The 23,597-nt window shown below is 35.5% G+C and overlaps 1 protein-coding gene across 1 annotated transcript in view; it reads left to right on the forward strand.

The window, feature by feature from the left end:
• LOC140743671 (uncharacterized) overlaps positions 1-23,597 on the forward strand; it is a 47,943-nt gene that overhangs the window by 21,987 nt on the left and 2,359 nt on the right. The window contains exons 5-6 of the mRNA XM_073075115.1: positions 16,244-16,375; positions 17,018-17,190. Of these exons, the coding sequence (XP_072931216.1) occupies positions 16,244-16,375; positions 17,018-17,190 (305 nt within the window). The remainder of the gene's footprint in view (positions 1-16,243; positions 16,376-17,017; positions 17,191-23,597) is intronic.

The following is a 23,597-nucleotide window of genomic DNA, read 5'->3' on the forward strand; positions in this document are numbered from 1 at the left end:
AGGAGGCTTAGTAATACGGTTACGCTTTTAGCCATTAGCTACGGAACCGTTCAACTCCGGCTCCACCACCGCTACGCCTATTTCTTCCTAATAACAGCAGTGTCAGGCGCTGCGGTGTTTCGTTTTGAATAGTGTGGTAAGGGAGACAGACTTTTCCGAGGCGTTCCAGCTTAATCCTCAGAGGTAGCGGTGCATCTGTGGCCGACCTCATGTAGGAATATCTAATCCTATCTGGGGTTGATTACAGATGCCCATGGGCGGCAGTGGTCACTTACCATAAGGTGGACTGCATACTTGTCTGCTACTCCCATATTATATAAAAAAAAATCGGTGTCCACCCTGAACCTCAAAATATCGTCATTTGACGGAAACTGGATTTCCGAGAGTCAGATCGGAAATATAATCCTTGACATTTTTGAAAATGTTCAACTTTCAGAGTGGGAGTTTAAAAAACGAACTGGAAAATACAAGCCCGGCTGCATGTTCGTTTTTATTCACACGTCATACCTGCGCAAGTTTGGTGCTAAAGGGTGAACATTCTACTTTTAGGTTCCACCCGCTTTTCACTTCGCCGTGATGCAAATAAAATAAGGGCACCAAACAGCTTGAAAATGCGTTTTATAAGTCACCCGGCGCACGGAATGAAGTCTGTCAATTACCTACGTAAAATGCTCTTGAATAAAAATGTACAACGAATGAACTTAACCTTTTTGTAAGCTTTATATTTTCGATACGAGGAAACTACATTCAAATCGCCGCTTAAAAGAGTAAAAATGTCATATCGTCATACAATGTGTTAAAAGTAAAGTTTAATTAAGTTTTATAATTAAAATTAATTAACAAAATTTTGAAAAGCAGTTCCGACGAAAATATTTAAAATCTGTAACGTAATAGGTATTTTCGTTAAAAGAGCTTTTTGTATTTATTATCGACGTGTAAAATAATGAAAAGGTATTTTGCATGCAATATGGAGGTATGCCCCGTATGTCCATTAAAAAATTATCGTTTTCAGATAGGAAAAGGACTGACTTACATTTTATCTTAATTCCTCAGGAATCCATCTATGACCCTATTAAGAAATTAAACTTCCTCGACGTATTTAATAACAAAGAGCACATGTAGGTATGAGTATAGAGTATGAGTGTAGAGTATAACAAGAAGTGAAACTAAAAAACTAAAAAATCTCGTTTTATGGTCATGTTTTTGATATCGGTATAGTGCGCGCCAAACTGCTAGTCCGCTCTGAAGTTGTTGCGAGCATACAATTTGCTATGGCGACGCGATTCATTTCTATATTCAGAGCGGACTAGCAGTTTTACGCGGACAATGCCTACATAAACATAATTTTGTTCAAAACTTACCTTACCAGCCGTAATTACCTACTCAACACCATGTGATGTCGACATTTAAAACTATTTTGAAATATTCGAATCGCACTAATTATTTTGCTCGAACGCCCCACAAAACCTTCTAAAATAGGCTGTACTGTATATCGAAATTCCATTCAACAGTATCGGCTTAAAGCCATACATTGGCATTTAATATAATATTAATATTCGGTCCAATTATAATATTGTTCATTCTTCGTGAAGCCCGTTCAAAGACGTAATCCGGAGTACGAAATGTCCACATTACCAACCCACCATTTCAGACGTAATTACGGATTACATGCGGGCAATACAGGAACGCACGCGTTTCAACCGCACGCGTCACGCTTGCATCCTATACTTTCCTATAATTGCACATGGGTTGCGCAGAGTCCGTAGCAAGATAATTTATGTGTACGTAGGCACGCGTGCAGGCGTAAACACTGGCGACAGAAAATGAACGCCAGAAGTAGGCACACCTCGAATCCGATAGGTTGCACGTTATTTTGTAAAATTTTAAAACAGCAATCGCAGTGTGTCTGATGCTCAAAGTGGACAAAAATAAGAAGAAAAATATTTTGAAGGGTGTGGTAAGGGAGACAGACTTTTCCGAGACGTCCCAGCTTAGTCCTCAGGGGTAGCGGCACCTTTGTGGCCGACCTGAGATAGGAATATCTAATCCTATCTGGGGTTGATTACAGATGTCCACTTACCATCAGGTGGACTGCATGTTCGTCTGCTACTCCTATATTATAAAAAAAAACTTTCGTTGCCCGGCAAGTGGGCAAAAGCTACGAATACTTCATTGCTATAAATTGACTGTTGAAAATGTAGAACATTTATTGTAGTTCAAGAGGCAAGTAAGAAATATTGTCAATTTTCGTTACAATCTCGACGTCATCTTCAACCCATTAGTATCTCATTCCTGGGCGCGAATCCCCTGAGAGTAAGAGGGATTTAGGCGATAGTCCACCGAACTGGTCAAATGCAGAATTTAGGGAAGTCAAAGACATGCAGGTTTTTTTACGATGTTTTCCTTCGTCTTTTAAACAAGTGAAATTAAAAGTAATAATACATTTCTATTATATTTTATGCAGGTTAAAAAAGGGTAATATTTACTCTGTTTTCTATGACGGGATGCATCGAAAGCCCGTTTAAAGTTTGCTTTAAAGTTAAATATAACAATAACATTGACGATAGCGTTACTTATGATATGAAGTAATTTCGACCTTAAATGGGATGAAATTTTAACCATGGATTTGACGATGAGTTTCGTGTTGCATAGAGTGCTAATTAGTGACAAAGATGACAACTAATTAAAGACTGTGACAGTCAACCTAGTGGTTTGTAATTTAATCCCCACCGTTGGGGACGTTATGTGGGGGATGTTATGTGCGTGTTAGAAACATAGATTATACTATTTCGATTTCTTTATTTTCTCGATGACCGATCGATGCCCATATAATTTTGTGTTGTTTACGTTGAAATGTCACTCAGATAATACTGTATTTTATGGACAGATAGTGATGTGCTACACATAATGATTACTATAGGGGCTATAACGATAAACGTAGCACGATTATAGAACCGTTTTTTTTTTACAAAATATAAGAAACTAAACTACTGTCGGATACTTTTGTACATTTTTTTAACTATACTACATTATACTACATATACTTATAATATTATATTTAATTACAAGATGTTACACGTATAAATTTTTGATTGATAAGTACCTCTTTAAAATTTTCGAACCTCTTGTAAAGTAAGTAGGTATAGGTACTCGACAATGAAACGAAATAATTATTACGACAGGTAATCTTTATTTATTTATTTTTATCAAAATTTGATGAATCGTCACTGTCACTATATGTGATCGATATCATTGCTTATTTGGCCACAACATTATAAAGAACTGTCATGGAGAAAATAAAGAAAGGGAAATCAATAGTTAATAATACTTTATCGGCGAAGGAAAATATATTGAAATGAATATATTGAAATTAATGATATAGGATTTTTCATGTAAGTAAATACTTATAAACAAATGTTAATTAACTATTCCGCTTTAGTGTTAATTAGCGAGAAATCGGAGTGGCTAATTGATTCCTTGCAGCGACAGCTAATAAGAGGTATTGCTTTACTTGTAAGTATATATTTCTAGCTAAGAGTACAATAGGGACAGATATGTTCTGTTACTGCATGTAAGGAGATTAAAGCCCGGTCCGTGCACCTACGAGCATATTAAAGGTAACATTGAATACTTTCGAATCTTTTCACCCGACTGGCAAGGAAGTTTTTCGCGCGTATCTTGTATGTTTGTTTTTCTTTATTCCCTCGGATCTAAAAAACGGCTGGATGAATTTCGACAATTAATGTGTCATTATATTCGTATCCAATACCCAAGTGTCCTTAGATAGGTGTTAGAAAAAAACTCAAAATGACAGACTTTCGGCGCGCCTATCGAGGGTATCAAATGAAAGGAAATTAAAAGTAGATTACAAATATTACCTATACCTATAATATATGTATGTACCTATATAATATATGTATATACCTATATAATATAGGTAATGTCTTAACATCGAGATGACTGTCTGGATTAAATAGGTAAGTTGCTATGCAAAAAAACATCGTACAACGGAAACAGCCGAATTTTAGGTTCTTTATGAAATGCGTAAATGAGCACTACGAGTATAAAATAGAACTTGACAGATTGTTTGAAAATACAAAATAATGAAACGCCTATTTCACCGTTTTTTGAATTCTACTTCGGCCTTTTTGATGCAGTCGGGATTTTGATTTTTTAACTAAATTACTTTTTTCATCGAATATTTATAAACATACAATTAATTTTATCTGTATACCTTCGAAGAATTTTTTTTAAGATCTCTCTGGTTAGTAGGTTTCCTCACGATGTTTTCCTGCACCGGTAAAGCATGTGATAATTAATTTCTAATACGCACATTTGTAAAGATCAGAGGTACGTGCCTGGGATTTGAACCTTGGACCCCCGATTGGGAGGCCGAGTTATAACCACTAAGCTATCACTGCTGCTACATTGGTACGTTGTATTCCAATTAATCAGGGGTAATAGACATTATCCATTAGGTAAGCTACGAAACTATTTGACCATTCTCAACTTTTCAAAGCTAAGCGAATAAATATGTACCGCGGGCCGAGCATTAAGTTGCTTCCCTCGACCTTTGAAAAAATGTAGGCGTGCTGGGGGAGGAAGTTAGTGGGTACGAAATCTTTGCATAGAGACAAAATATTTTAGATGCTAGACTACCTTTCATTTCGCCGAACTTGACCACTCCGTTGCTTTTGCACCTCCCCCGCCCCTAAAAAAACTTCCTCTCCCATGCCCAGTCCATCACTTCCATACTTCGATCAACAATACTATCAGACCTTCCATAAGTCAGAGCATTAGATTTACATATTGGACCCTACTAAGAGGTCGGTTTCAGTTTCAGTTATTGGTCAGAGAATAACTAGCAAAAAGCGCAGCTTTATAAGGGCTCGCGTATCGTGAATGATTAGTTTAAGATCCTATATCAGCAAAGATGATGTGGTCACTTATTAATTAACAATAAATTATTAAATCTACCTTTCGTCAGATTACCTATGAAGAGCAAAACTACGTTTGATCCAAAACCAGAACCACTTTAAATGCTTGTGGTGGATAACGTATATGGGTAGTATTTAAACGTGTGACTGCAAATAAAAGTTTTGAATGACAAAAATAATGAATTTTGGTTATAATATTTCTAAGCGAGCGACTGGCTGCGAGTGACGAGAAATCAACAGAACAGCAAGTTACAAACATTTATGTGAGTTACTTAAAATACGAAATGAGAAGCTTCATTATATTTGAGCGACTTAATCATGCGTTTTATTCAATATTTAGCAAATGTTTTTTTTAATACTGAGCAGCATTTTATTTTAAATGAAGTGTTTCGAATACAAAAACCACTTTAAAATACTATAATAAGTAAGTAGAATATTGTGTGCTCATGTCATTGATCATGAATAAAGGTAAGGTCTGAATTCATACAGATTGGGCCCACCCGCTCGCAGAGCGCTACCGCGCCCTGCTCTCTTAGTTTTATATTGTAATACTAAAGTTTTATATTAATACTAAAGTTGCCTCTCTATATTTCCAGTCGCTCACTTAGTAATGTAGTCGCACAAGTTATTAAAACAGTATGTCATTATTAGTCACTAAGTTTTTTTTTATTCGATCGTTTTATAATTTTCCAACTTATATTAGATCCATTTTTTTGGAATTGTATTTTTTTTGCGATTTATCCTTGATATCTTTTTACTCTTGAACTTAAACTACGTCATACTTATAAAATAATTTCATCTGATTTGTAAAAAATATTTTTTAAGTATATACAGGGTGAATTTTTAAAACGGGCCTTCAGGGCCAAATCCGAAACTATGAGGATTAGTGAAAAATGCTGAAAGGAGTTACGAGGCCGATTTTGATAAAAACTAAAACTGCATCATTAGTTTTTTAAAATATTTTTTTCCTTAGCCGGGAATCGAACGAGTTCATTTTGAAAAAAATGACACCTCTATATTATAGCAATATCTGATAGTGTCGCTTATAAGGATCAAATTCTGGGAAGTAATGTTATGTGACAAATTAAAGGAAAAGGAAAATTTTGAAGAAAATACGTATTTTTCCATACATTGGCATTCTAATCCTTAAGGATTATACATAACAAATGATTTATGTATAATTCTTTAGAAACAGACATAAGTCATACCATTGAAGAATTTGTTGGTTAATCAACTAATTATTCGATGTTATGACTATGACATACGGCTTAGTATGAGAAAGTAATAGTTTGGCAAATAAGTTACCGCCGTTTTTAGGATTTATTTTATAATGAAAATAGATATCTGATTAAATAGAAAATTCTTATTGTTTGTTGTTTACAACTTTGTTTCAACGTTAAATATAATTTTCTATATCTCTTTTTTTATTAATCACTCGGATTTGACTCTAAAAAGTAATTCTCGCAAATTGTCAACTTTACATCTGTATTAAACGAAACTCCGCCCATAGCAAGTAAATCTATTTTAATGGTCCTAAAAATAACCTTAGCTAAGTCGGACATAAAAATATAAATTATTGGGAAACAAAACATCCATTTCGAATGATTAGAAACATTGAGCCAAAAAAAATGTTAATACACGAAATGTTTAAATTGATGAATGGCGGGAACTTAACTGCCAAATTAATATGAAAAAATATGTATTTTCTTAAAATTGAAGCTTTTCCTTTAGTTTGTCATTTATCATTACTTTCCAGATTTTGATCCTTATAAGCAACACTATCAGATAGTGGAATAATATAGAGGGTGCATTTTTTTTTCAAAATGAACTCGTTCGATTCCCGGCTAGGGAAAAAGTTATTTTAAAAAAGTAATGATGCAGTTTTATTTTTTATCAAAATCGGCCTCGTAACTCCTTTTAGCATTTTTCGCTAATCCTTATAGTTTCGGATTTGGCCCTGAAGGCCCGTTTTAAAAATTCACCCTGTATAGGTATAAGCTATTGTGGATGTCTGAAACGCAGTACATTTTAAGATAATCTGGAGTCTGTTACCAATCAACAAGATGGTGAATGACCTTTATTATTCTCTTCATGTCGATTTTGGTCATTTATCAGTGAATGTTGAATTCGCCATAACGACACCTTTAATTTACTAAATCTCCGAGGGATACATTCCGTGAAGCTGCGAATGATCTACTAATTAATTCTACAAAATAACATTTTTATCTATTACTATTAAATTTATGAATTAAATTAATGAATGATGTGTGTGGCCTGCTCAATTAGTTTTGTATTTTCTTTTATGTTTCTACCTAACATACAATACGGGAACGAATTCCCGTAAAACACAATGTGATAGACGCTAAATTGTAAATCTTTCGCTGGCCTTTTTGTCACAAACAAAGTATTTTTTGACGATGGAAATTAAATTTGTGGATGGATTCTAAACAAAAACTTAGATTCATCGGACATGTGGAGTTTTTGAAACTGCACTGCATCAAAACATTTATAATATCCAACAAATATTATAAAGGCGAAAGTTTGTGAGTATGGATTATATTAATCGGATTTGAATCGGATTATATTAATCGGATTTGAATCGGAAAACTTTACAGTATTACAGCCTATAAGTACATCAGAATAACCTGGAGAATACAATTCATAAATATATGTTATTTGGTTATACTATACTTAGTTGTCAGAGCTATATTGATGTACGATACGATGATACGTAAATTTTATATGGAAGCCACATAACCAAAATAATCATTCATAAATAGTAATTTCTCTTAATTAATATTAATTAATTAAGATACATTTTTGCTACGCATATTGTAAATAGATTAACTTTTTCTTTGACACTAAATAAATCGGACAGATAGTTTAAGTTAAGGTGGTAGAACCGACTCCGGCGGCACCATCGCCACACCTATTTCTGCTTCATAACAGCAGCGTTAAGTGCTGCTGTGTTTGGGTTTGAAAAGTGTGGTAAGGAAACATACTTTTCCGAGGCGTTCCAGCTTAGTCCAGGGGTAACGGCGCATCTGTGGCTGACCTCAGTTACGAATATGTAATCCTATCTGGGTTGGATTGCAGATGTCATGGACGGCCTTAGCCACTTACTACAGGTGGACTGCATGCTCGTCTGCTACTCATATATTTAAAAAGAAACTTATCTCAGACGTTCCAGTTTAGTCCTCAAGGGAGCGGCGCATCTGTGGCCGACCTCTATTGATTACAGATGTCCATGGGCGGCAGTAGCCACTTACCATCATATGGACTGTATGCTCGTCTGCTACTCCTATATTATAAAACAAAGAAAAACTTGAAACAAAACGCTTTTAAAATACACCGGTGAAACCTCGGTGAAACGCTGCCACGTTTGCATTTCCATATTTTTGATTGACATAATTATGTCATAAATGTCTGAATTCATCATGACGTTTTTTTTTATTCTGCTATTATTTAAACGAAAATAATCCAAGTCATACAGCCATCAATGTTACACTAAATTTAAATTTGATAAAAAAGTGTTTATTTTTTTTGGGTTTAGGACTTTTTTGATGACAAATTAAAGTAATTGCTTATAAATATAATTTAATAAATGACATGATTTAATTATAGTGACAATATATTGTAATAAATATTTATAACACTTTAAATTTTATATGTAAATTGTAATGGACAACTAAATATGTAAATTAATGTTTATTTATTATTTATAAGAATAAAACAAAGATTTGTAATTATTAACATTAATTTACATATTTAGTTGTCCATTACAATTTACATATAAAATTTAAAGTGTTATAAATATTTATTACAATATATTGTCACTATAATTAAATCATGTCATTTATTAAATTATATTTATAAGCAATTACTTTAATTTGTCATCAAAAAAGTCCTAAACCCAAAAAAAATAAACACTGGCTGATGGCTGTATGACTTGGATTATTTTCGTTTAAATAATAGCAGAATAAAAAAAAACGTCATGACGAATTCAGACATTTATGACATAATTATGTCAATCAAAAATATGGAAATGCAAACGTGGCAGCGTTTCACCGAGGTTTCACCGGTGTATTTTAAAAGCGTTTTGTTTCAAGTTTTTCTTTGTTTTATAATATAGGAGTAGCAGACGAGCATACAGTCCATATGATGGTAATAAGAATAAAACAAAGATTTGTACACCGGATCAACCGGTAGAGTATGCCGAACGCAATTACTATGTATGAACTACTTTATAAACGCATGCTTTTACAAATAAATAAATTCATTCATTTATTCATTCATTCATTCATTCATTCATTCATTCATTCATTCATTCACTAAACCTTATTTCAATTGTGTTGGTCCAATCTAGACATGACCTTAAGTAACTATGTTAAGTTTCAAATTTATAGATAAGCCCTGTAGTTTTTTCAAAAAAGGGATGGAAAGCTTGTAAGATTTTCGAATTATAGAGGACTCGTATCGCTCGCCCTAATAATTTGGATAAAAAAGTAACAAAAATTATACAACCGACTTCTATGTCACTACAAATTAAAAAATAATCGAAATTAATGTTGGTTTAGTACTTATTTCTGAAGTCGGCGCTCAATATATTTCGTTGGATAACGGCGTAAACAGCGAGTCCAATATGAGCGCCGACTTCAGAAATATGTACTAAACCAACATTTATTTAGTGATGACATACTTACGTTTATATTATTAGAATATATAAATAATAAAAATACTTAACGAAAAAACTTACAAACGCACTAGTCGCCCCTCTATGATTTTTAAAGTTTCCCTCGATTTCTCTGGTCTGCCATCATCAGATCCTGATTTCCTTATAATGGGACCACCTTGTAAATATCTACTTTCCGACAAAAAAACATCATCAAGATCGGTTCATAAACGACGAAGTTATCCCTGAACAAACATAAAAAACATATATGTCTTTGGTCGAATTGAGTAACCTTTTTTGAAGTCGGTTAAAAAATGTTGAATGTTTACAGTACCTAAAACAGAGCTGTTGCCCTTAATTTGCGGTATTAATTTAATCTTAACACCAGTTGGATGTAGATGGAACGTTCCGTTCTTATTAAATAGTAAAAAAAGATGCTGCTACATATTTTACTCCAAATACATTAGTATTTTGCCCATTACTAGCGTAGAAACTTAATAAAAAGCTTGTAAACTTGCGATCTATTGAAAAAATAGATCTTAAAGTCAGATATTTTTAGCGAACTTAACTATTGTTGAAACGGTATTAATAATATGTAACTTAGAAAAATAACAAATCAAATAGGCCAAAAAAATCCCCGTATGTACTTATGTATTTGAATATCTCGTGAACATGTTAAATAATCGTTATACCGAAAATAGCGCTTAGAAATTTTCGATATGATATGATAATACAAGATCATTAGTGCATGTATAAAAGACACAGACCTATATCTAAAAAAATACATGTCTGTGATAAAAGACTTACTTTTATATAAATATCGGCATTCGTATCGATAACTTCATCAACCGAGAGCCTTAAATACCGAATACCGTGTTCGGTATTTAAGGACAGTTCGCTGCAAGTAATTAACTCACCTATTCACTGCTCTCCCTCAACTATAAGTTGGAATACGAAAGTAAGGTCTAGAAAATACAGCACTCTCGGAGAGATATCGAGATTCAAACTTCCAGTCAGAACGTTGAAACTTTAAGATTAACATGATTTCAATAGAAGGAATTAGTTGTAAATCTAGCCAATATCTCTGAGATTCACCGCTGGACTATGGCTTGCATTAGTATTCGTTCACCCAAAAACAAGGTACCTGTTGGTGAATTTCATACACAGCGTAGCCACAGTATAAGGATCTACTGTGGCGTAGCTTACATATCTTACACGTTTATTGCTGTTCTTATTTAGTGTCAGACAACGATATACTTTTTAAGTGCATTACATAAGTAATTGGTTTTCATTGTATTGTTAGAAATCTGCACTTAGATATACCTAACCACAATTTCTTCGTCAACAACAACAAACGAATTATTATCATTAATTACTTAATTTGGACATTTTTACCAAGATATATCTGTATCTGTACGCCATTGTTGTTTTGAGTTTTATCTAATTTTCTACGAATAGATCAAAAACCAGTATTTTATTTAGTAGACTCGAGCTAATTCGAAGACGCCGGATGCGGGCGGTTATTGGCAAAGGGGCAATTTAAATACCTCCGGAGAGAGATGTTCATTTTAACTGAAATGTTCACTTTCCCCGCGTGCCCCTACCCTACTGCATCCAAAGACTTTCCGTGACTGTACCAGTCCTGTGTTGTTGTTTTTTTGTTTTCCTGACTCTTTTAGTGAAAAACGACGGATTTGTGCACGTATTTAATAAAAAATGACTTTTTACAAACGCGTGAATTCGCTTTGGATAGAAACAAAGGAATCAGCTACAGGTAAAACCTTTTGAATGTGTAGCTTCTTAAATACCTATGGGCGGCAATTGCCACTTATTCTTAAGTGGATTGCATATTTGTTTTCTTTTATTAAAAACGCAAAGCAAAAGGTATATGAATTGTATTAGATTTGCACTATTGAATTGGCAACATTATAAGCAATTTCGTGGTCTGGAAGTGAACAATTGAACCCGGTTGTGAGTTGTAACATACTCGCTGCGAACCTTGAACTCCGAGCGAGATCGGATTAGCCACTAACTGGAGGTGGGTCGTAATCACTTCACGTAATCGCCGGTACCTGGTTTCGAGGGTACACGTAATCAGTTTAAAACCAATGTTGTTAACTACATAGTTATTTTCATAGGAAAATGTTTTTTTTAACGGTTATTGCTTGTAAATAACAACGTCCAAGGTTTTGAGTAGCGAAAGTTAAAAACTGCGAGAATTCAAGTGAAAATATTATTATTATTTTTTGAAAAATTGATTATTTCCGACAGCAGTGGCCACTTATTAAATAGTAAAATGAACCCCTTACTATATAAGAAACTCAGGTATATTGGATATAAGTATAAGTATAAGACATACATTTCCAAGGTATTCTAGCTTAGTCCTCAGGGGTAACGGTGTATCTGTGGCTGGCTGCTCAGGTGGGAATCTGGTCTTGTCTGCGTTTATTGTAGATGTTCATATTAAGCAGTAGCTTCGTAACATCAGATGGACTGCATGCTCGTCTGCTACTTTCGTATTTATTAATAAAAAAACATGTTAAACCGGTACTCTATAAGAAACTCGATATAAGTATTCCAAGATAAAATATAAAATTGTAGATAGCGAATACCCTCCGAGGTAATGTAATGTCGGCTCGCGACACCAGCCACTCCGATGCAATCATAGGATGCAATAATTGAGTTTGCAAAATCTACGTGTGATACCGTGTAATACCTATGAAGTATGAACCGTACGAGTCGTACGAAGGGCAAGTTTTATATTTTATATATTATGTTTTGGGGTTAAAACTATTTTAAATGAGTTCCTTTTTACTTATTGATGGGTACATAATATAATGTACCATGTAGGTACATTTAGCGATAAAAGATATGATATGATTCTTCTTGAACAGGGGGGCCCAGGACTAAATGCCGGGTCCCTGTAGTCTCGGGAATAGAATAGGGCTACGGTATCCCCTGCCTGTCGTAAGAGGCGAGTAAAAGGGGGCTTCCGGGGTTGCGGGCGGCAAGAGTGGGAGCTCGAACCGTCCAGCAAGCCACCCCGGGAAGGACGACGGTATGTGTGGTCGCATACCGTCGTAAACACCAGATGGTGTGGGAGGAGCCAAAAGCGCTCCCCCAAGGCAGAGCCCGATCGGGGCATCGCGCTTGGAGGGTTCCGGTTGTGTTCCCTCGGAGATCCCGGAGTTCTCCAACAAGCGTTGAGGACGGCCACCGGGGAGGGTTCTAGTGCGGTAAAAAGTCCCACATAACCCGGCGTCGCTCCCACGTCATCGGGTACCTTTTGAAGGTTTCCCCCTCGTAAACAAAAAAAAACAAAGGACTTAATGCCGAACTTTACAATAAATACTAAAATATACATTTAAAACGCGTTAGAAAAAAGGTGGTCTAATTTAACCAAATTTTCCCTGTGACACCTTCCCTCCCAAATTTTAAGATGCAAACGCGCAAGCTCTTGGATAGATCGGGGTAGTTAAATAGCATGATAACATTATCTAAAGACTGATTGCAATTAAATTATTTCAAGTTACTTACACTAATAGTGTTTGTTTCATAACAGTAGATTCGTATCAGGGATGTTACGGAACTCCGTAAACAACCGTAAGCGAAAAATCGGATATCCGGAATATCTCCGGAATCTCCGTTTACAACCTTCAAGCACTTTCAAGGTTCAGGACAAAGACAAACAGTAGACACTTAGTAATAAGGTACTCGTTTTTACCTTTTGGGTAAAAATTACGCAGCAGCTATGGTTTTTCATACCGAATCCTATCCGATTTATAGTTAGTTAACCTTTTATTATTATATATATCATTTATAGCATAGCCCTAGTACAACTCTGGGTAGAAAAAAGGTGTATTATTTAATTACTCATTGTTAAGACTGGAAGATTATTTTGTTAGGGATTTTTTGCTGTGCGTCCGTCTGCAGTGTCTGAGATTTTAAACTCTGACCCATCGATTGAGAATCACGTGTTACTAATGACTAGTATTATTATATTAATAGCATTTTGAGGGCAAGACCGATATAATAGCATTGACAGATCCGCTGCCAGACATACGTCTTCTACTTAGCGCCACTCCTAAAGGTCTTCATATTTTTGAATCCACAATGGTTTTCTGCAGTTTTCTTCAGGTTTATGTCCATCTGGTTGGTGGGAACCTGTGCTCCTTTCACCTAAATGTCGTCACTCAAAAGACATTTCACCCATTTATTATCGGTCGGCCCTTTCGAATGTTGTGGCTGGTCAATGACAATTCCGAGCATAGCACCCTCCGTAGTCCGTTGGGCGACTTTGACTTTTCATCTTCTAAAGCCACGATCATATCTTGGCGCCACCATCATCACTGGCTCGAATACATTTGAATTTGGGATAAGAAAGCACTCCGTAATTTTCCGAACGTAAACTAGCTGAGTTGGATTCTTCGAGTGACCTCATTCACAGAACAATCTATATGGGTGTGACATGGAGTCAAAGACATGATTTTTGCCTTGTCCCTGTTGATTTTAAGACCCGTCCATTGTGAGGTATTGTAGATGTCACGTAGGTTTTAAAGATAGTAGAACCCTTTGTGGTTTGTATCCAGCGGCACCACCGCTACACCTATTTCTACCTAACAACGGCGTTGTTAAACGCTGCTGTATTCCGTTTTAAAGGTTGTGATAAGGGAGACAATCCTTTTTGAGCGTTCTAGCTTAGTTCTCAGGGGTAGCGGTGCATACGTGGCCGACATCAAGTAGGAATTTAATCCTTTCTGGAGTTGATTGCAGTTGTTGATGGGCTGCAGTAGCCACTTATCATCATGTGGCCTGCGAGATCGTCCTATATTATAAAAAAGACAATGCTGTGGTTCTGTAGCTAATTTGCTAAGATTACTATAATATCGGCAAATGGAAGTTATGTATTTGCCATTGATGTAAACTATCGCTACTCGCGGCCAAGTATACCTTAGATTATGTTTTCAATTTTGAATTTGTTGCTTTTAGTTTGGCGTAATAAAGTATCTTGTATTGTTTTTCACTCCATCAGCTTTAACACATATTTCAACGCTGCGGTGACAGATTTGGGCAATATGAATTACAAATTCGACATGGTTCAGCCACTATTCCGTACCTCTTTCCATGAATCCGTATAGCAGATTAGCGTAGTAGAGTACAGTCCAGGCCTCCCCTAGTTGCAGGAAGTGGGCCATGAAAGGCCAGAAATAAGACTTAAAATGATTGGAGACATAGAATCCATAACGTTTCGTTAATTTCTTGAGTTCCCGGGAATTCCAGAGAAATAGTGGTCGGGAATTCCCGTGTGCCGGGAAGAAAAAATGCCGGGAAATCAGAAACCCTAATTGGTAGACTCAACACACATGGTCAACGTGGTGGACGCTCCTAATTCTTCTTATTCTGAGAGGAAACCCGTAACCAGCAGCTTGACAATAATAATTTGCCTTATAAGCAGGTTCTCAAAACATTCTTATTAATAATCTTCATTCATTTTGATGTGATTGGTGCTTTGATATAATTGTTGGTAACATGTTACCCACATGATGGTTTACAGAGGTACAGATATTAGTACCTAACTTCGTATATCAAACAGGGTTTTGTGAGAAAAAAACCGAAATGCTTTTAGGATCGCTCTTGTATACGTCCATCCATCTATCACAGACGTCAGCCAATTTGTTCCGACACTACTGGTCAAAATAACTTGTTTGGTACACACATGCTGTGCCGTGATATGAAAGACGTCTTGTGACAAACATTGAATTTTAAATTGGCGAGTGACGTTTGCTGGGCGAAACCAAACATTTTAAAATTTTGTGAACTGTATCGTGTGCACTGTACAAAATTTAACAAATGAAACTACTGATGCTAAAATTAAGAAAAATATATAAAAAATGGTTATTTACTTAAATGATCCAGGAAATCGTATTAATATATAATAGTATTAAAAGAAAACTGTAATCCCCACGATGTTGCAATGTTATGCGAAGGAACTTACATTGAACATACATTAGGTACTCGTATAATACATCTGATATTGAAATCAATTTTAGAATTATACAACTCAATCAGATTTAAAACAACTTATGGAACGCAGATGTAATAATTTTTGAGGGCGAAATGAAAAATTGAATAAATAGTTTGGCAAACTACATCATGTGGTATAAATGTGGTCAAATAAAAGGACTTATTGTGGAGATTTCAAATATTTTTTGTTATATTATCTTCAGTAATTTTAAAGTTATTCCATTTGAAGATCGTTATTCGTCCCTAATTTGGATGTATGGCTACAGATTTTCAGTTGGTCATATTTTCCATACATTACATATGGGAGAACATGGTTTCCATTTACAGTGTTCAATTTGTAGGGACCCTTCTCCACGCGAATGTAACACGCACTTGTCCGGTATATTATAATAGTGTCCGACACCTCCTTATTGTGAAGCCTTCAGTGTTTCGTATTGACTGCATTAACACTATAGATTTACTCGTATTTTTTCTTTATTTCTTGGTAATAAATGCCACTAAGCTATATAACACATAGTGCTATATAAATATAGATTCTACTTTAAAATTAAAATGAAAGTTGGTCTTCTGGTCTGGTTCTGATATTGTTTTAAATTGATTATTTATTCAGGACAAGGGAATCGGGATAATAAACGCTGCTGCAACCGGCATGGGCTTACTTTCTAACAAAGGTCCCCAGCCGTGGCATCCGGCGAGTGATGATATCAAAGCAATTTGTCGACGAGCCTCCGACTACTGCAAGGTAATTAATTTGTAGAAACCTATAGGAGTGTAGACTAAGTAGCCGAAGAATTATTAAAGATGATAAAACACCGCACCATCGCCACTATTTCTACCTAGTAACAGCAGTGTTAAGCGCTGTTGTATTCCGGTTTTAAGGATGTGGTAAAGGAAACATACTTTTTCGAGGCCTTCCAGCTTAGATTCAGGGATAGCAGTGCGTCTGTGGCCGACCTCAGATAGGAATCTAATCTTATCTGGGGTTGATTACATCTGTGTGTAGCAGTAGCCACTGACCATAAGTTGGACTGCATGCTCGTCTGCTACTTCTATATTATAAAAATAAATACGTTTCATATTTCAAGGCATTAAAAGAGGAGTTAAGTCACATCTATAAATAATATTATTAAAATCGTCAATCAGCGTGCAGTCATCTGTATTTGAATACTACTCATATCATTTTGCAGACCTTATTATCATCATCATCATTGTCCCACTGTTGGGCACGGGTCTCCTCTCAGAATGAGAAGGATTAGGCTATAGTCCACCGCGTTGGCTAAGTGCGTATTAGTAGACTTCACATACCTTTGAGATTATTTTTATAAATCTCTCAGATATGCAGGTTTCCTCACGATATTTTCATTCACCGTCACCAATCTTACAGACAAAAAACGTGGAGCTGGCCCGCATAGCGACGTGGTATGCACTGTCCCAACCAGATATTGACACCAATGTCTGTGGCTTCTACAACGTGGATCAGCTGGTGGACACCTTGGAGGTGTTGCGGACAGGGCTGTCGTACCATGAGTTGGACATCCTGGCCGATTTACAGACAAGGCAGGTGGCTCCATCTAGTGAACAAGGAAGATATGTTGCTAATAAAAGAAAATAATGTTACTAAGAATTTACATGGAATATAGCAGAATCTCAGACAAGTCGTTGTGTTGACGTAATTGTACGATATTAAAAAAGTGATCGTACGTCTTAAATATTTAAACTACTCTTTTCGTCAGACCGAAATATGTAAACGTAGGTTCTAAAACAAAATATTAGAAATCAGAAAATTCGGTCGATATGCGTTGTATGCGCATTACGCTGCTTATAATACAAGTCATGCCGATCGCACTCAATGCAATATGGTCACGTTATTTTACGACACTATCGAAAAAGTGCCAAAGCTGTGCAAATAATTCAACAATACAAAAACTTCACATTTACGACATTCATGAAATCTACAATGGCGCTCAGTCGCCCTTTTGAGTACTTACTAGTTGTTATTTAGTTCGGGGACTTTACATTGTATCGCTAACGAACCTGGTAGCCTGAAAGTCATGTCAAAATTGGTTTCCAAAGTTACTGAACCCAAAATTCACATGACATTAGTATTGCAATTGGAGTAGTCGTCTAAAACTAATATAGCATATCTCCCTTGTTCTTATCATAAGTGGTCTATACTTGACGTTCGATTGCCATTGCCAGGTTATTGATTTACTGGAGAAACTCGCAAGTTAAATAATTAGACTAAGCTTCGGTTTTACACAATAACGGAAGAGGAGGGGCATCCAAATGCGTACAAGTTGCAAAATTAAATTAATTTTTTACCGCCTGGCCACAGCCAACAGCGGCGCGGCGAGAGGGGCGGCGAGCGGCGCGGTGAGCGTTGTGCGGCGAAAACAAATGTAGGAAAATGTATGAAGCTGGCCACAGCTACGAGCGGCGCGGCATGAGGAGAGCGGTTGAAACAAATGCCGCGCGGCGGCGGAATCGGTGGACGTATTTGCAACAAATAATTTTATTAATACGCTTTTTTTAATCGCGCGTTAAGTTAAAATGTATGGATACGGCAAAATATATCATTGATGTGCACTCATATATTACGAGTACTTGCTCTCGTATATTCTAAAAAAATATCGGGATTGTTTCTGTATTATAAAGAGATTATAAAGAGTCTGAAATTCGTCATGTTCTCATCTTTTTTGGTTAAGAGAGTGCGCTCTTATTCTTGACTTACTAATATATTGAGCTAAGAACGCACTCGTTTGCAAGCAAATACGACATTTTTTAAATTTAAAACGTCCTATTATGTCCACCGCCGTCGCTGCTACGGCGAGCTGTGGCATGCCGCCGCTCGCCGCTCCTCTCGCCGCTCCGCTCGCCGCACCGCCCATAGCTGTGGCCGGCACGTCAGACTTCCGCTATGGGCCTCATTCAATATTTTAGTTCCGGGCCTCTGAGGAGTAGGTATAGTGCGCCATCATCAAAGTCAGGTAGTCATCAAAGCTGTTGGCAGGGTAAGGGGTTTTTAATACGCTTTTATTAGCTTCAGACGTATGTATGTTGGTATGTTAGTATGTAACGGAATCTTTGAACATGATTTTAACCCCCTTCAAACCGTCGGATTAACTTGAAATTTGGCATACTTATTAAGGACCGATGACAATTCAATATTTTAAACATTCTGACCCGTTATCCTTACTAGGATAATCAGGATCAGCGATTTTTGTTTTCCTGAGACCCGGAAGGTCTGCGTTAAGACCAATAAAGGAATCTACCAGGCGCGCCGATCACCTAATCTAACCTAACCTGACCTGACCTGACCTGACCTGACCTGACCTGACCTGACCTGACTTAACCTGACCTGACCTGACCTGACCTGACCTGACCTCAACTTCGACGTGTCCGTTGTTAATAGCATCATGAAGCGGTGTCTCATCATCCTTATTCATTCAGCACTTCAACATCTGCACCTTCCTTTAACAAGATTTCCACTATTTCATTGTTCCCATTTCTTGCTGCCAAATGTAAAGGCATATATGATTTCAGCTCATCGTCATAGTCACAACTTATATTATTAACTCGAGCTGTAAAATTAATTAAACTACTAACAGTTTTAAAATCTCTGCAGGCAGCAGCAACACAAAGAGAAGAAATTCTAGAATTATTTTTGATATTAACATCATCATGCTGTAATATTAAATCGATGATTGGACGACGTCCTTTTGAAATGGCTAGATGTAAAGCAGTTGACCGTTTTTCTCTTGAGTATTGCCATCAGCGCCTGCTTTTAAAAATATGCTCTATCATCCTTTTTCCGTGATTACTTTTATCCAAGATAGAGGACCTGGGATATGGTATAAATTATGAAAGAAAGCAGTTAGCATTGGCAATTCGGATGTCATTCAACAACTCCTCTGGGATTTTCACGTTAACAATAAAAATAAACAGCAATGTAAAACACCACTTCATACAGCTGTGTTAAACAATGACCCAATATTCATTTTTGCACTGCTAAGCAAAGGTGCTGATGCTGATTCGAAAGATAAACTTGATAATACGCTACGTAATAATCGTTAAAATAATCGCTGAAATAATCACTAAAAAATGAAAAATAAATAATAGTTAAAAAAAAAACTAAAAAATACGCTTTTATAAAAAATTCGACCAAAAAATGAAAAATAAATAATAGTTTAAAAAAACTAAAAAAATACACTTTTTATAGAAAATCCAACTAAAAAATAGAAAATGTTTTTTTTTAAATTTGAATTAAGAATAGTGTAAATAAGATATAAATATTTTTTATTGTAAAAAAAGCGTATTTTTTATTGTAAAAAAATATTTTATTGATAGATATATTGAGTAGAAGGATTATCATTTTGATAATATCCTAAAAAGCACCCCACGCTTTTTTTACAATAAAAAATATTTTTATCTTATTTACACTATTCTTAATTCAAATTTAAAAAAAAAACATTTTCTATTTTTTAGTTGGATTTTCTATAAAAAGTGTATTTTTTTAGTTTTTTTAAACTATTATTTATTCAATAGTAATATTCATACATCATATTCTAAAATTGCAAAGGAAATCCTTCTTAATGCCCTGCGCTCCTGGGATTTGGTTTCCCGGGTACTTAATATTGAGTAAAAATATTGAAAAATAAACCTTCCAGATGAGTTTACGGATCTACCACTTTTTAAGACATGGAAAAGAAAGGCAATTGCGAACTAACGTTCATATATAGACCACTTTAACTAGGACTGTTACTAAAATTAACCCTGTATTTTAGTTGCTTGTTATTAGAAGTAGTTCACGCAGACCATACTGAAAGTTAATTAAAAATAGTAATGCATTTTTTTATATTTGTTAATAATATCTTATTAACATGTCACATTTGTCACTCCTAATGGATTTAACGAAAATAGTGTAGTACTTACAAGATTTTGTTCTAACTTTAATAGGAAGTGTCATTTTTATAAACGTTTGGACTTGTATTATAGTATTTATAGTTATACGAGCATGATATGGTAATTGTTTAAAGAGAGGTCTGTTTTTACCATAATTCTCGGCCTCATTTTACATATTTGTACGTCCTACGGGTGCAATGTGCATTGTGCATGCTTTCTTTAATAACTGGCACGATAGTAATCAAACACGCAGAGGGTTCGGGTTCGATCTTGTATCATACAGATATCTAAAAGGGATTTAGAATTTTAGATATTTGCTTTAAGTCCGTGTTAGTATTCTAATGTTTCTGTGTCTATGGAGTATGGAACGCAGGAAATACATTTGAGTCGTTACGAACGTAGGAAATTCTTATTAAAATTAATTACTACACGATGTTCTTAATTGTTTGCGAAAAACTTCCAGTGTGGTCACCGTAAGTGCGAAAGCTTCGGATCTAGACTATATGTGGATGAATGCAGAGGAATGGTCTTAAGCAGGGTTTCCTAAACTGTGCGTCGGTTCTCCCGGTGTCGGCGGCGTTGCAGCCCTTTCTTAGGGTAGCATTAGACGATGCGCACAGTTTCACGTTATTTAAAAATGTATCTCTATCTGAGAAGTCATGCCTAGAAAAGTAAGCTCTAAACTGCTAAACAGTATTGTTTTATTTTTATACAATGTGCTGAATAATTATTGAGATGACTTAATCTTTGGATTTCATGTAAATTAAAAAGTAATAATAGTATTAATATCTGCTAAAGTAACAAAATATTTTAATACCAAGGGCATCGCTTGAAGTATGCAACATGTAACCTTTTACAGATTTGTATATTTCTAGCAACGCTATAAGGTGTAACAGTGAAAATAGGATTGGAAAACCCTGGTCTTAAGGACCAGGTCCCGCTTTGAAGTGCTAAAGCTATTTGAGTTTTATTTGCTCTTAATTGTGTAGTTAGAAATTGGTCATATAATTAAAATGTGTAGTTCGCATTAGTTTAAAAGAATGCGTAAATAATATTATGCGATATGACCAAAATTGGCTTTCATTGGATACTATGATTGTAGTTAATTGTATTCTTTGAAAAATCGTTGTAATAGTATCGTTGAAGTAGTATCGTTGTAGTAGTTGTATTAATAGTGTTGATTTTAATGTCTTACAAGTTTTGTAATAGCTTATGTCTTGAGTAGAGAGTCTTCCTTTCGTATAAATAACTCTTAACACCTTCGGTGCGTTGGCCCTTGAACCAAATTTACACCCAGTGCTATACAGGTCGTATTCCCGTAGAATTAATATCTGATTTACGCTACGACTTGTAATTTCCTATTCCAGTCCTGACTTCAAATGTCTTTGTAGACATGCATTATCATCACATTTACTGTTTTTTAATTAATATACTTATATCCTTGAGTATATCCAGCTGCCGTAATTTACCACATTTTTAAGTGTGTATCTAGGTAATAAAATGATTTTCTGCTGTTTAACACGTTTGAAGCCGGTATAAATTTAAATAAAAACTCGATCATACGGTTTAGTTGGTTTCTGTTTCTTACACGCAAAATCAGCCTTAACTTTTTGCATCAATTCTAAATAGTAAATGTGATACATTTCTGAAATCTCTATTAACTAGACATATTGTTTCCGCAAAGTGCACTTATAGTTCAGTACATTTTTTTCTCCGCGAATAGTCAAATTTGGGATAAAAATATTAGAAAATTTTAAATTTCAATATAGCCCTATATTTTCATTGTCCCTTAACATATTTTAAACAGTTTACATTTCAAAATCGTAAACCAACCATTTGTTAGTATTTCACAGAAAAAATAATCATTGCATCACCAAATTTGTTGTATTGCACTGAGGAGACCGCGTACCGGCAAATAGTTCCTGTATAAGCAACAAAGGAAAATAATATTATTTCTATGCATTACGCAAAAATACTTCCCGTATGGTTTGTCGTCCCCAAATCGACCGCAAAAGTAAGATAACAAATACGACCAATACTTCCCGTAACGCACCGAAGGTTTTAAACACTTCTTTTCTATTTTTTCTGGTTTCAATCTATTCTTTCCTCTTCTAAAGAAGAAAAGCTTTTAATTTGATAAATTTCCGTCCGCAAAATTTGAATTTATTTTCGACATAAATGTTTTACTTTCTTTATATTCATTGTTTAACAAAATTTTCAATAGTTTACCCTTTTTCGACATTTTAGTTCTTTTTTTCACTAACGGAGAAGCCGTTTTGTCGCGATAATCATTAGAAGACTAAATTTGAGAGGGTAAAGACCAAGAAATGACATGGAAAGGAAATTTAAGGTAAGGAATATAGTAATAGGAAGAGGGAAAATAATGGTAAGAAGTGTGAAATTCCAATAGGTCATTCCTTACTTCAAGCACACTTGTAACATACTAAGACTGACCGCCCATTGGCTACTATCGCTTGAGTAGATTTATATCCGTTATTAATAAACAATCTATCTCATGTTCTGACTACCAAAAAAATCTTCATACTAGAGTTTACTAGTTATTGTCGAATTTCGATCTTCGGTAGGAACAAATTTCATAGACTGTTTATTAATAACGGGCGATTGGTGCTCGCTAGTCCGGTGGCAGGTCTCTACAGTCCGCGCCAAACTGCTAGTCCGCCCGTTGTTGCGAGCAGGTGTAGTCATACAATTTGCTATGGCGACGCGATTCATTCCTCTATTCAGTGCGGAGTAGCAGTTTTATGCGGACTATACCCGCTGCGTAGTACTAATAAACCATCCAATGTTTTTCCCACCGAAGATAAATAATTGACCAGTTGTGGTTATCTAAAATGATCTTTCAATCTTTTGTAGGCAAATTGGATATTTTTTTTATATCAAATAACAGGCGTATTAATGTAATTGAGGTATCACTTAGTTCGTGCATTTTTACGAACACACATAACAGGCACTTCAATCGACCGTTGGAAAGCCTATGTACCTATCTACCATTATATCATTGTACCTAGGTCGTAGGTACGTACCTCCTACCTCGTCGCTGC

This window comes from Epargyreus clarus, unplaced genomic scaffold (genome assembly GCF_041222505.1).
Source record: "Epargyreus clarus isolate Ecla_fem2 unplaced genomic scaffold, WU_Ecla_fem_2.2 ptg000007l, whole genome shotgun sequence".
NCBI lineage: Eukaryota > Metazoa > Arthropoda > Insecta > Lepidoptera > Hesperiidae > Epargyreus > Epargyreus clarus.